General features: G+C 39.7%; 3 protein-coding genes across 3 annotated transcripts; all 3 read left to right on the plus strand.

The window, feature by feature from the left end:
* Positions 1-3,151: 3,151 nt before the first annotated feature.
* On the plus strand, positions 3,152-3,613 carry LOC144562964 (uncharacterized). Its single transcript, XM_078312333.1, has one exon. The coding sequence runs from the start codon at positions 3,152-3,154 to the stop codon at positions 3,611-3,613; it is 462 nt and encodes a 153-aa protein (XP_078168459.1).
* Positions 3,614-4,636: 1,023 nt separating this feature from the next.
* On the plus strand, positions 4,637-5,734 carry LOC144562967 (uncharacterized). Its single transcript, XM_078312335.1, has one exon. It carries the CDS (start codon positions 4,637-4,639, stop codon positions 5,732-5,734), a length of 1,098 nt encoding a protein of 365 aa, XP_078168461.1.
* A 6-nt stretch (positions 5,735-5,740) lies between these two features.
* On the plus strand, positions 5,741-7,112 carry LOC144562969 (uncharacterized). The gene is made up of 3 exons (XM_078312336.1): positions 5,741-6,047; positions 6,135-6,377; positions 6,544-7,112. The coding sequence occupies exons 1-3, from the start codon at positions 5,741-5,743 to the stop codon at positions 7,110-7,112; spliced, it is 1,119 nt and encodes a 372-aa protein (XP_078168462.1).
* Positions 7,113-12,204: the final 5,092 nt, after the last annotated feature.

Below are 12,204 nucleotides of genomic sequence, written 5' to 3' on the forward strand. Positions count from 1 at the left end.
ATCACAGAAATTGTAACAGAGAAACTCAACTTGGAAGCTAACTAGGCAACGCCGGATGTCAGTAGTCTACGGTTGGTCAGAATGAAACTCTCCCCTGAACTAACGGGTCGGGTAATACTACTGCGTTTAAGACGGGGCTATACGGATAGTTCGCAACTCGCTAAATTTTTTGTTCATTAAACAACTCGAGTTATGTAAAATTGGGTCGCATTCAAAGTGAATTTAGAATTTTAGTCAAAAATAGATACAAAATAGTATAAATTTCGTTAAAAATATTAAAAGTTATAATTAATAGTACTTTTACATATAAAAACAATAAATATAGTAATTATCTATCTAATTAAGTCAAATCGATGACACTAACTACCACTACAAGTCTTTATATTTTTAAAAAATTACATAATTATTTTAATATCAATATTATTAAACAAATTTTTCTATATAAGTAATCAAACAATCATTCAAATGTTGGTCTCCCATGTTATTTCTTGATTAGTTTTACATCACATTCATTGTTGAAAATATCCTTTTAACATTAATAGTAACCATCGGCAATATCAAAGAAAAGAAAGAGTTGAGAAAATCCGAGAAGGGAAAGAGTAGAGGAAGAGTCAGGGTTGGAAAAAGAATATGAGAAGAGTCGGGACGGGGGGCAGCTTGGACAAAATGAGGGATGGCGACACAAATTGTCTTTTTTTTTTTTTCTCTTCTTTGTCAGCGGCAGTGCTACATGCAAATTGTAACAAATCATAGCGGAGTAGCATACCTCATTTTCTTCTAGAGAATCAACGATTCTTTTGAGTGGAGCAGTGCACTGTATCGGGACTTTTTTTTTTCATGAATCAGTCTAGGCTAACTTTCTATTCCACGCGATTTTCTTCTGCTACACATTGAACTAAATCCAAGAGTAACCCTTATTTCTACTCAGGAATAGGCACAGGTATAAAATGCCACTCAATCTAATTTTTTTTTTCAAATTCAAGGATAAATACTTGCCTACTCCTAACCCTCTTCAGATTTCCCAATGACCACATCCAATCCTAATTGAACCCAAGTCACCCATCCTGTTTCCAGATTGTTGTAATAGTTAAGTCTTAAAAAATTCAACTATGTATTGTTTATGGTTTCGGTACATCTATTTAACTTACTGAGTTACGAGTCAACTCGAGCTGAGAACGAGTTAAGTTTCAATCGTACCTTTCCAACTTAAATTAACTCGTACATTAACTTAATATAACCATACTCGCTAGAACTTGGTTCATTAGCCGGCTTACTAGGTCCAATTGGAATGATACAACGAGTTGAAGATTACAAATCCTCTGTGGTGATGGCGATCTTTTCTCTCTTCCCCAGCTCTGAAGAGAAAACTTAACTCCTCACCCACCAACGATACTACTCCATCAACCTGACCATTCTACCTGTTTTCTTTTCACAACTGTCTCTACCTGCACAACTACTTCTGTTACCACTAAGGAAGCACGATGCCGCCTTTTCCAATGACCACCCAACACGCAGACAGAGGGTGTACGTATCTTGATTGCAGGGATGACCTACACCAACAAATGGCTGAGGACCTTGACTGGTCAGTCATGGTCACCGCCTTGGGAGATAACATAAATGGTGGGGGATCGCTGCATGCTATCGGGCACTTTCTGGGTGAACATTTTGGTGGAAGTTTCACCCATTACCCCTTCATCCGCAAAACCAAAAATGATTACATTTTCTACCTGTCTCATGGTACAAACAAGAGTGAAGTTGTACGTTTGGGCAATGAATGGGGGAGAACTGCTGAATGGGCCTTCCAAAGCTGGAGTGCACATGAAAAGGGAAGTTATGCACCAAAGCGCTTTCGTGTGAGGCTACAAATTCTCAATTTCCCATTAGATTTTTGGCATGTGAAATTCATTAGACAAGTCATGGCTGAGTTTGGGGAGGTAACAAACATTGAACTTGATAGTATCTTTGGCAAGGATAGGCGAGAGCTGAGATTGGGTATAAAATGCCTAGACCCAAGGCGTATCCCTTATAGCAAATCTATCCCGTACGACGACATTTGGAAAGACTGCACTATCCGAATTCTCTCATGGGAGTATTGTGATGGCCTACCGGAGGAAGCTCTGTTATCATTACATGAGCAGAGGCTATTGGGAGCCCCATGGAGAAATAATCCGGCCTAGCCACGAGTTTCACTCTTGGTAGCGCATGACAAGCTCCTGAACTACTTCGCTAGGGGAGGATATTACACCCCACCTGATTCACCGGCCTCCGATGGCCATGAGCTCAGGCTAGCAACCATGGCTAGAACCACATCCTTGCATGAAAGACAATATGGAAAGGATGCAGAAAATCCCATATCTGACAGGGGGGCTCACATCTGATAAAGGTGGGACAAGTAGCAATTTTGGAAACTTCGTTCACCATAGAGTGCATGGTCAAAGTGGGACACTTCACCATAATTCAGAGAGAGACAATTTGAGAGTATTACACCCCTGCCAAAAAGGAGCCGAAACAAATCACAGAGGCCTTTAATTATAGGGGACAAAACTTTGAAGTGAACGAGAAAGTTCCAAGCTCAGCACAAGGCTGCCACTTGTACAATCTTCCCTCTACAGTGCCATGCAAGTGTCAACTTTCAGCTGCGCATAAAGCCTATCTACACCAAGAAGGAAACCCTCATAACAACCCCTCTCTGACATCTGAACCCAGCTGCCAAGAACTTAATGGGCCAATTCACAATACCCACCAACCATGTCTCCAAGGCCCATCTTATAATACAACAAATCAGTGTAGCCCCATCCGAAATAAAATCACCCCTCCTCTATCACCATTACCAGGCCTCACAAAAAACATCTCTCCCAACCCAGCAACATTAACCACAATAACACAGAGGATGGATGATGAAGAATTCATCTCACAGTTCGCAAGTCTGAGCGCAGGATCGAGCTCAACTAAACCCATTGATATTCCTGAGGAGACGGTAACAACACGTGACTGGACAGTTTGTTCCTTAGTGCGAGTGGTGACCGATAAAATGGTTACAGAACAAGGCTTCTCAACACTCATGAAAAGAATCTGGGGGGTCCATATGAGCACCGAAATCACTGCCATTAATCGGAACATCTTTTTCGCTAAGTTCACAAGTGTTGCCGAGATGGAGAGGATAATGCACAAAGGGGTATGGAACTTCAGGGGGGATGCAGTAGTACTAGGAAGATTAAGAGGGCCGTCGGACCTAAAAAATCCAGCAGTATCATACATGGAAGTGTGGACACAGCTACACAAGATCCCCTTCCAAGCTATCTCAACTAAAGGCGTGCTCCTCCTGACAAAGGAAATAGGTAAACCACTCTCTACACCCACTGAGATATTTCAAGGAGGCAACACTTTCCACTGGGTCAAAATCCAGATACCAATTGACCAAGCCTTAAAAGATATTGTCCAAATGAATCACCCTGTTCTAGGCATATGCACCACCTACCCATCATATGAAAGGTTAAACCGTATATGTCTATACTGTGCCAAGTTGGGACATGATATGGAAAATTGCCCTGATAAAATTCGGATGGAACGACTGAAACTGGACCCCCGATACAGTAACAAGCCGGAAATGTAGGGTACCATTAGCCCGAGAATCGGTCAATGGATCTGCAACCTATCTTTCATGCCTGAATCAACCCTAGTGCAGCCTCCACCAGAAATTCCACAACAGCACCTCCAGCCCGAAAATAATAACACTGAACCCCCTGGTTTGCTCATGATTGGCGCACCACAGCCCAATCCAACACCATTTTTTCATCACCAAACAGATCTGTCAGCCCAAAATTTCGCAACCCAGTTACAGTCTGGATCTGGCGAAATCATGAGAAATGCCTACCCAAACACCAACAACAACCGCATAAGCCGTTCACCTAGCCTTAACAGGCCTTATGTCCACACCACCCCGTACCAACGCCCGCAAAGCATGGCCCAGTCGCACGGGCCGGATCTTAACCTGTTAGAAACAGAACATTGGCCTGAAATGGGTCAAGCACAAACAAGTTTTCAAAGAAACGCCAGTCACGGCGCCTCTTTGAACACTAGACACATGGAAACCAGTGATCATTCTGAGGATGAGTCACTGGATAGAGTCAGCAAAAAACGAACAGTGGAGGTGTCCAATGATGGACCTCCACTTGATAAATGAATACATTGTCTTGGAATTGCGGCGGCGCCGGAGGACCGCGGAAGCGTCGATTCCTAAATAAAATCCTCTGGGCAACGAAGGCTTCGATAACCTTCGTATCTGAAACCAAATGCTCTCTGAAAAAAATCCAAAAGAGTTCTACTGGACCTTTGCTTACCAAATCACTGTTGTGTAAGTTCGAGGGGCCGGTCGGGCGGTCTATGGTTGCTCTGGGGTGACCATGTTTCATTACATGTGGTGTCAAAGTCAAACTCTTTGATTCATGCAAAGATATCAGAAGCAGGTAAACCCACTTGGTCTCTAGTATGCGTATATGGAGACCCGTCACATAACAGGAATGAAGGAATTTGGGAGCGGATTTCAACAATTGTGAGAAAGAAAATTTTGGTTTGTGTAATCAGAGACTTCAATACCATTTCTGAAACAAGTGAAAAATGGGGAGGTAACCCGACAATGAATAAGAACAACAGACTCTTCGGAGACTTCTTATTCAAATCCGGGCTGGTAGATTTAGGTTTCAAAGGCCCAGCTTTCACGTGGACTAATAAGCAAAACGCTTCGTCTGCAATCTTTGAGAGGCTTGATCGTGCCGTAGCAACGACACAATGGAATCAAATCTTCACTCACGCTTACGTTAACCATCTGCCAAGGGTACATAGTGACCATGCAGCAATCCTACTTCGCACAAATCATAAACCGCTACCGAAACCAAAATTCAGGATCGAAAATTGGTGGTTGAATACCACCGGTTTCACAGAAGCATGGGAAGGCGGTTGGAAAGAGATGTTGGGACTGCCATGGCAAGACAGAATAGGCCAAATGACAAGACTTATGCATGATTGGGCAAGTGATCAGCAAACCCCCCAGAACCGAATGCATTGTATTGAAAACAGTCTTTACCAACAACAGATGCAACACCCTAGTATGCAAGACCCAACGATAGAAGAATGGCTACTAAGTGAATACCACCAAGCAGAGAGGGATCTAGAGGACTACTGGCGGCAACGCTCTCGAATACAGTGGCATAATGAAGGAGATAGAAATACCAATTTCTTTCATACAATTGCAACATCAAGAAGAAGAAGGAATATGATCACACAGGTGCATACCGATAACGGGACGGTAGCAACAGATGAAACAACAATTAGAAGGGAATTCGTACAATATTTCAAGAATATCTATTGCCCAACAACAACACAGACAGCAGCGCATCATGATGCTTTTTTCGAGCAGTTCAATGCAGCAGCAGTTCCAAAAATCCCTCTTGAATCCCATGGTGCACTAGAACAACCGCCAAGCATAGAAGAGGTGCGCCGAACACTCTTTCAGATGGGGTCGGATAAGGCCCCGGGCCCAGATGGTGTTCTAGCGAGATTGTTGCAGAATCACTGGCCTCTTTTCTCGGCTGATCTCACAGCAGCAATCAGAGAAGTTTTCATCACACACAGAGCACCGGTGAACTGGCTGCACAGTCAAATCGTTCTGATTCCGAAGGTAGATGCACCAAAAACTACCCGAGACTATAGGCCGATAACCGCCAATCGATTATAGCCTCACATGGCTACACTAATCTCAAACAACCAAACTGCTTTCATAAAAGGGAGGAACATCACAGACAACACGGTATTGGTTAGAGAAATCTTGCATTCATTTCAATCGAGGAACTACATCGAGAAGTCTTTCCTCCTAAAGGCTGACATTACAAAGGCCTTTGACACTGTTAAATGGTCCTTTGTCATGCAAGCAATGAAGATGGTCCAGTTCCCTTCTAGTTTGATGAAACTGATAGAATCATATTTAAGCCTGAGCCGAGTTACAATCTTAGTGAATGGGAGTGGCCAGGGCTTCATCACACCAACTAGAGGTCTGAGACAGGGGTGTCCTCTATCCCTCTATCTCTTCATTCTAGCAATGGAACTACTGACAAAATAGTTATCACTCAAACTACAAGCAAGGGACATAAAAAGGATAAAATTGGCGAAAAGTGACCCTCCAATCACGTATATTCTATATGCTGATGACCTCATGGTCATGGGACAAGCCAATGTGAATGAGGTTCGTGAGATTAAGAAGGTTTTTGAGGTTTTTGAGCAGCAGTCGGGTCTGGTAATTCATCCTGAGAAGTCTACAATATGGTACAGTAACTCATGTGATGAAGCAAGCAAGGAATTGGTAAGCCTAGAATTTAGTGCGCGTAATTGTATCAACGAAAGGAAGGCAAAATGATCTCACACACAACTTCCTGGTAGAGAAGATGTACTCGAGATTGGCCGGGTGGAAAATAGGTATGTTATCACTAGCGGGTAGAGTGGCTCTAATAAAATCCGTTTTGATATCCATACCTGTTTACTGCATGTCAGTGGCTGTGTTGCCAACAAAAACCATAAAGGAGATAAATGCAATTCTAAGAAGGTTTTTATGGGGAAAAACTGGAAATGAAAGATTCATATCCTTTATATCTTGGCAAAAAATATGTGAAAGCATAGAAAATGGTGGCCTCGGGATAAGGGATATGAAGACCTTCAATCAAGCTCTAATCCTTAAAATGGTTTGGCAGTTAGCATCTAACAGTGACAAATTGTGGGTACAAATTTTCAAGGCAAAATACTTCTCTAAAGCTGGTTTATGGGCAATAAAAAACAAACGGGATGCGAGCCCTCTTTGGAGGGAAATTCAAGATCTCAAGCACATTCTCAAGGATCAGCTTGGATGGCATGTGGGGCAAGGAACAAGAATCAAGGCACTCAATGAACCATGGTTCACTGGTTGTGAGCTACAGCACATAACCACGAATGCACAAAGGGACGCAATGGTTGCAGATATTTTTGACGAACAACAGGGCTGCTGGCGGGCAGAAATGATTGAAGGCTTGATGGGGAATCAGGCACATCAAAACATAATGGCCTCAGGCAGGAAACCAAATCCATGAAGGATTTCATGATGCGGCAAGGCAATAAATTCAAAAAATTTAACCTTCTTACAAGCATCTACGGATCTACTTTATTATACTAATTATATTAAAGCAATTCAAATGCATGCAAATGGATATCTACTCATTCATTAATCACAAATCTATTTACTAAAGGTGATTTGGATATACCTCTACCAAATGTCAATTTGGTAAATAGAGAGAAGTTGAATTCTCTTCTACATCTCTTGGATACATTCGTTTGTCGAAACGGCCTCCTAGTGTTTACCTTGAACTAAACAAGGATTAGAAAGACCTTGCTAGAGATCTTAATCTAATCTAAGCTTAGAACCTAGTTAATAACTCTTCTTGTTCTTCTAATAATTTCTCACTAGAGAAACCAATAATATGAGAGGAAGAGAGATGGCGGCTAGGAGGGAGAGGAAGAGAAGGAAATAAATTTTCAGAAAATTTCTTACTACCAATGCCTTCTCTACCTCTCCTTATATACAAATATACTAGGGTTTACATTATATAACCGTCCTAGTCTCCTTATTAAAAGAGCCAACCCTAGCCACTGCTACAGTGTGCGCTACAGTAACTGCTACAGTGCCAATCTCAACTCATATTCATTTTGGGTTTTAATAAACTTATGTTATAACAATGTTTTGCACATTATTAATTATGTATCATGTATATTATACTATATAATGTGCACCATATTATACCAAATAATATATATGCACACTTCTCATAAATTTATCTTTGTTCTAAGCAGTCATGATATTTATTTATCACATGTATATTATTTCATGTCATATGAAACAATATACATCATATAAATAAAATATCCTTCTTGTTTCTCGTTCAGTTGGTGTGACCTATATGGAGGATCTGTGTTATGTTGGCAATGGCATAAAACATTTTATTACCATAAACTATAAGCGGTATTCTAGCTATACATTATAGTTACCCAAATAACATAGATGTAAAATATCTTTTTTTTACAATACATGATCCTTTAAAGTAACGTTACGAATAACATTACTTGTGTCCATTCCTTGCCACATGATATTATGAATAATATACAAAGTCGGACTGTGTCATCTTTGTATTATATTTGTTTCTTGGTCTCTTAAGTAAATTATAAATATATAACTGCACTTCAGTTATATCGCATGCATTATAATTCTACTTTACCAAGGAGCCCATAAAATATCATCACTCATTATAAATGAGGGGCAATGATACTTTTGACATATAACTTTCTCCCGCACAAGTTATATACAAGGAACTAATATTTTTGTCACCACTTATGATAAACAGCTTTTAATACTAATTACATTATATACTTCTCATGTGAAAAAGAAATACATCTCATATCTTAGAATTCCAAGACACAATGAAAATATTAATGACACTAACATAACTCATATAATATTTTCATTCGTTAGGTCTGTTCAATATATGAAACCTTTCATATACTCATGTTATTAAACGATAAGCATTTATCAACATTTATAGAACTACAATGTACTTTAATTAACATGACAAACTTATCATGGTATATTAGTGTTCCATGCTAATAACCAAGTTTGTGAACATTTTAGAGATTTATGTTTGTCATCATATAGAGTTCTATGGTTCAAGACCAAGAGCATCTTCTTGAACACTTCTATAGATAAACATAAATTTCATGGAACAAAATGCATGTAGCATCCAATTTATAAACATAACATGTAAAAGTGATCAACATAAGATAACTTTTAGAACACATATCTAACAATCCAAACCCGTTAATTGGTGACAGGTTAATTTGGAAGGAAAATAAAAGTGGCAACTACACAACAAAGGAAGGATACACAATCCTGTTAAAGAAGAATATTATCCCAATCACTTTTTGTACATTCAAAGTGAAAGCATGGAAAAGAATTTGGGACACAAAAGGAATTATCCCCAGGGTTAAAACTTTTCTATGGAGGGCTGTGCATAATGGCTTGGCTATAGCAGGAGAAATGCACAGACGCATCAACTCGATCAATCCAATCTGTCCAAGATACGGGGTAGAAAATGAGTTTCTTACCCATGTTCTATTCCCCTGCTAGCTATCCAAGGTTACATGGTTTGCTTCCAAGTTGGCGATCCGAACAGATTATTTACCTCTTGATTTCACAATGGCATTCCTTGCGATCACAGAGTTTCTGAGAAATGAGGACATGGCATTCTTCTGTAACACCTTATGGTGCTTATGGAAAAGCCGTAATGAGGAAATATTTCAAGGAAAAGGGAGCACACCGCAAACCATTTTAACAAAAGCAAAACTGATGGAGCCACCAACAGGGACTGAGGTAAGAATGCAAAATGCGCCAACAACAGGGACTGAGGTAAGAATGCAAAATGCGTGTTCGCACAGAATATATGCTACAAAGTTTCAGTATAGCAAGCTATACCTTTTAAACCTTTGTTACACTCTGTCAAATCAGATAGCAAGTGTACTATCCTATCGATGAGTATGCTCAGGTATCGATCCACAGGGACGGAAGAAAATAACCGGACTTATCCTAAAATTACTTAAAATTCTAGAAGTGAGAGAAATTGGTTTGATTTAATCCTAACAATTCTACTGATTTATGACAAGTTTAAAAGACAATAAAAAGAATTAAAGTTGTTTTCAAATGATAAAAAGGCGTTTCCAGGGTTCAGATTTCATTTCTGTTCAGCCCCGAGGCATACGGCCCGTATGGGAATCCATACGGCCCGTAGGGGACCCCGAGTTAATGCTGCAGCTACTGTTTTCTGCGTTGATGCTAATGTTTAGGGTTTCTATTGACCAGATCTAGATACCTAACCTCAACTTTCGCATTTTGGCCTAGTACCCGATTACCGGACTCAAATACTTCCCTCTTAGATGCGTTAAACCTCAACTTTCGCATTTTGGCCTAATTTATCTAAGTTACTTGTTGGTTTACTAAAAGTATCCAAGGACTTTCGCCTCAAGGAAAGTTTCACCTTTCGGGTACTCCTTGGTTTCACCCTACTTCATATACTTTATTCGGTTGGATTAAATGTCATAGACTTGGCTCCTAACACTTAGATGTGCGCATTCATCTAACGGGATGACTAATCAATTCAAGCAAGCACAAATAAAGCAATCGAAATACTACACAACAAGATAAAAACAAAGCATTCAACACAAAATTCAAGTAGCATGCAAACAAAACCAAACTAGAAACTACATCTTAACCCTAGAAACAAAGTAAATTAGCTACTCATGTTCATAAGATAACACAAATAACAGAAAATAAAAGAGTTCATGACAAAACAGTGGAGAAATCCGAAGATCCGTTGCAAACTCGCGTTTTTCACCTCTCTTCTTCTTCTCCTCCTCTTGTCTTTTGCTCCAAGAAAGCTTGTCCAAGTTCCAGTTGTCAATCTCCCTTTTTTTGGTGAGGAAATATCTCATTTAATGCCCCAGATCGCGCCCCCAGGGGCTTCCTTTTCGGCCTCCTTAAATTATGCTCATTTCAGATTCCAGCTGGATTTTCCGAATTAGCGCCCTACGGGCCGTAGGGGACCCCGTACGGGCCGTATGGGACCCCATACAGGCCGTAGGGGACCCCGTACGGGCCGTATGCCTGTGCTTTGTCTTGGAGACTTTGTGCCTCTGTTGTGGAACCTTATGTGTAGTTGGGCAGATCCTGTACGGGCCGTACAAAATGTCATACGGGCCGTATGAAAAGTAGTCAGATCCAGTTTTTCGCCCTTTTTCCTGCAAAATACCAAACAAAGCATAGCAGTACCACATTTCATCGAAATATAAGTAAAAAGTCCACATTTATAGGCTTTAAAGCACAGGTTTCAGTGTAAATCAGGGCTGTAATTTAGATATAATATGGAGATGTCAAATTCCCCCAAGCTTGAACTTTGCTTGTCCTCAAGCAAAAATCCCAACATGGGTATAGGGTTGGTCTTTGGATTACCTAAATGAAAATAAATTCCTAAATGTGAAAATTTACATGAACTGCTCTTATCAAGAACCATGAGAATCTTTTTGGATACAATTTGGATTTTCCTTGATGAATTTTGATTCACCCCACTAATCGATTAATCAAACTTCATATTTTGAGATGCTTTAATATTTGCAAAAAACTAATTACTTGAATTGATCAATCTTTCATTCTTACATTGAAATTATGCCCTCGTTTGTGGTGATTTTTCCTTTTTCGCCCCCCCAAGCTTGAAACAAGCTTAGGTTAGAAAGTCGCGGATTTCATGTGTTGATAACTGCAAATATTTTTGAAACTTTTCGAGCTCAAAGGCATCCCGTCGGATTGTGCCAGTACTCTTTTTTTTTCTTTGGGAGACGAGCTCAAAGGCGCCCAGTAGGACTTATTGCCAGTACTCTTATTTTCTCCATCTTTTCATTTATTTCATTTGCATATATCATGAATACACACATCCAAGGTATTCTTTCATACCCATGGATATCCCAATCTTTCTATTATTTAAAATCCCCAATTCCCTATTTTATAAGGCACGGTTCAGTTTCAAAATGCTTTTTCAATACAATTCAAGTTTTCATTTTTTTCTCAAAGTCTCAAAACATCCCATCCTATGCAATTCTTTGATCAAACATGGAGTTATTTCTAATCTTTCAAAGTCATCCAAATCACTACCAAAATTTTTCAAACAAGTATTTAATTCTAACAATCACACAAATTTTTGAAAAATAAACATGAGTTTTATACTTTATGCATTTTCAGACAATGAAGTCCAATTATGCAAGACTCTATTTTTCATAACCTCGTAAAACATCTTGACAAATTTGCAAGTTCAAGCAATTAAGTTCAAAATCACAAATTCTAATCAAGGTCAAGTAAAAATCAAGGTTATAAATCCTAAAAAGTTTGAAAAATAAACATGACCTAAATGCAGATACAGTTTTCTTCTATTCCACCCCCCCAAGCTTGAATGAAGCATTGTCCTGAATGCTTGAATTCACACAAGAAAAATAAAATAGAAGAAAATATGAAAACTAACCAGACATGGAGTGAGGGAAGAGGCAGGGGCGCCTCACCGATTGGTGGGAGGTGGGTCGGGTGGTTTTTGGTGG

Source organism: Carex rostrata, chromosome 12, assembly GCF_964058835.1.
Source record: "Carex rostrata chromosome 12, lpCarRost1.2, whole genome shotgun sequence".
Classification (NCBI taxonomy): domain Eukaryota; kingdom Viridiplantae; phylum Streptophyta; class Magnoliopsida; order Poales; family Cyperaceae; genus Carex; species Carex rostrata.

Excerpts from the sequence above, each read along its gene's own strand:
- LOC144562964 (XM_078312333.1), top strand. The coding sequence starts at position 3,152 with ATGGAGAGGATAATGCACAAAGGGGTATGGAACTTCAGGGGGGATGCA.
- LOC144562967 (XM_078312335.1), top strand. The coding sequence starts at position 4,637 with ATGAATAAGAACAACAGACTCTTCGGAGACTTCTTATTCAAATCCGGG.
- LOC144562969 (XM_078312336.1), top strand. The coding sequence starts at position 5,741 with ATGGCTACACTAATCTCAAACAACCAAACTGCTTTCATAAAAGGGAGG. Across the intron at positions 6,048-6,134 it reads CTTCATCACACCAACTAGAG|CAAGGGACATAAAAAGGATA; the intron begins GTCTGAGACAGG and ends TCAAACTACAAG. Across the intron at positions 6,378-6,543 it reads AAGCCTAGAATTTAGTGCGC|TGGCTGTGTTGCCAACAAAA; the intron begins GTAATTGTATCA and ends ACTGCATGTCAG.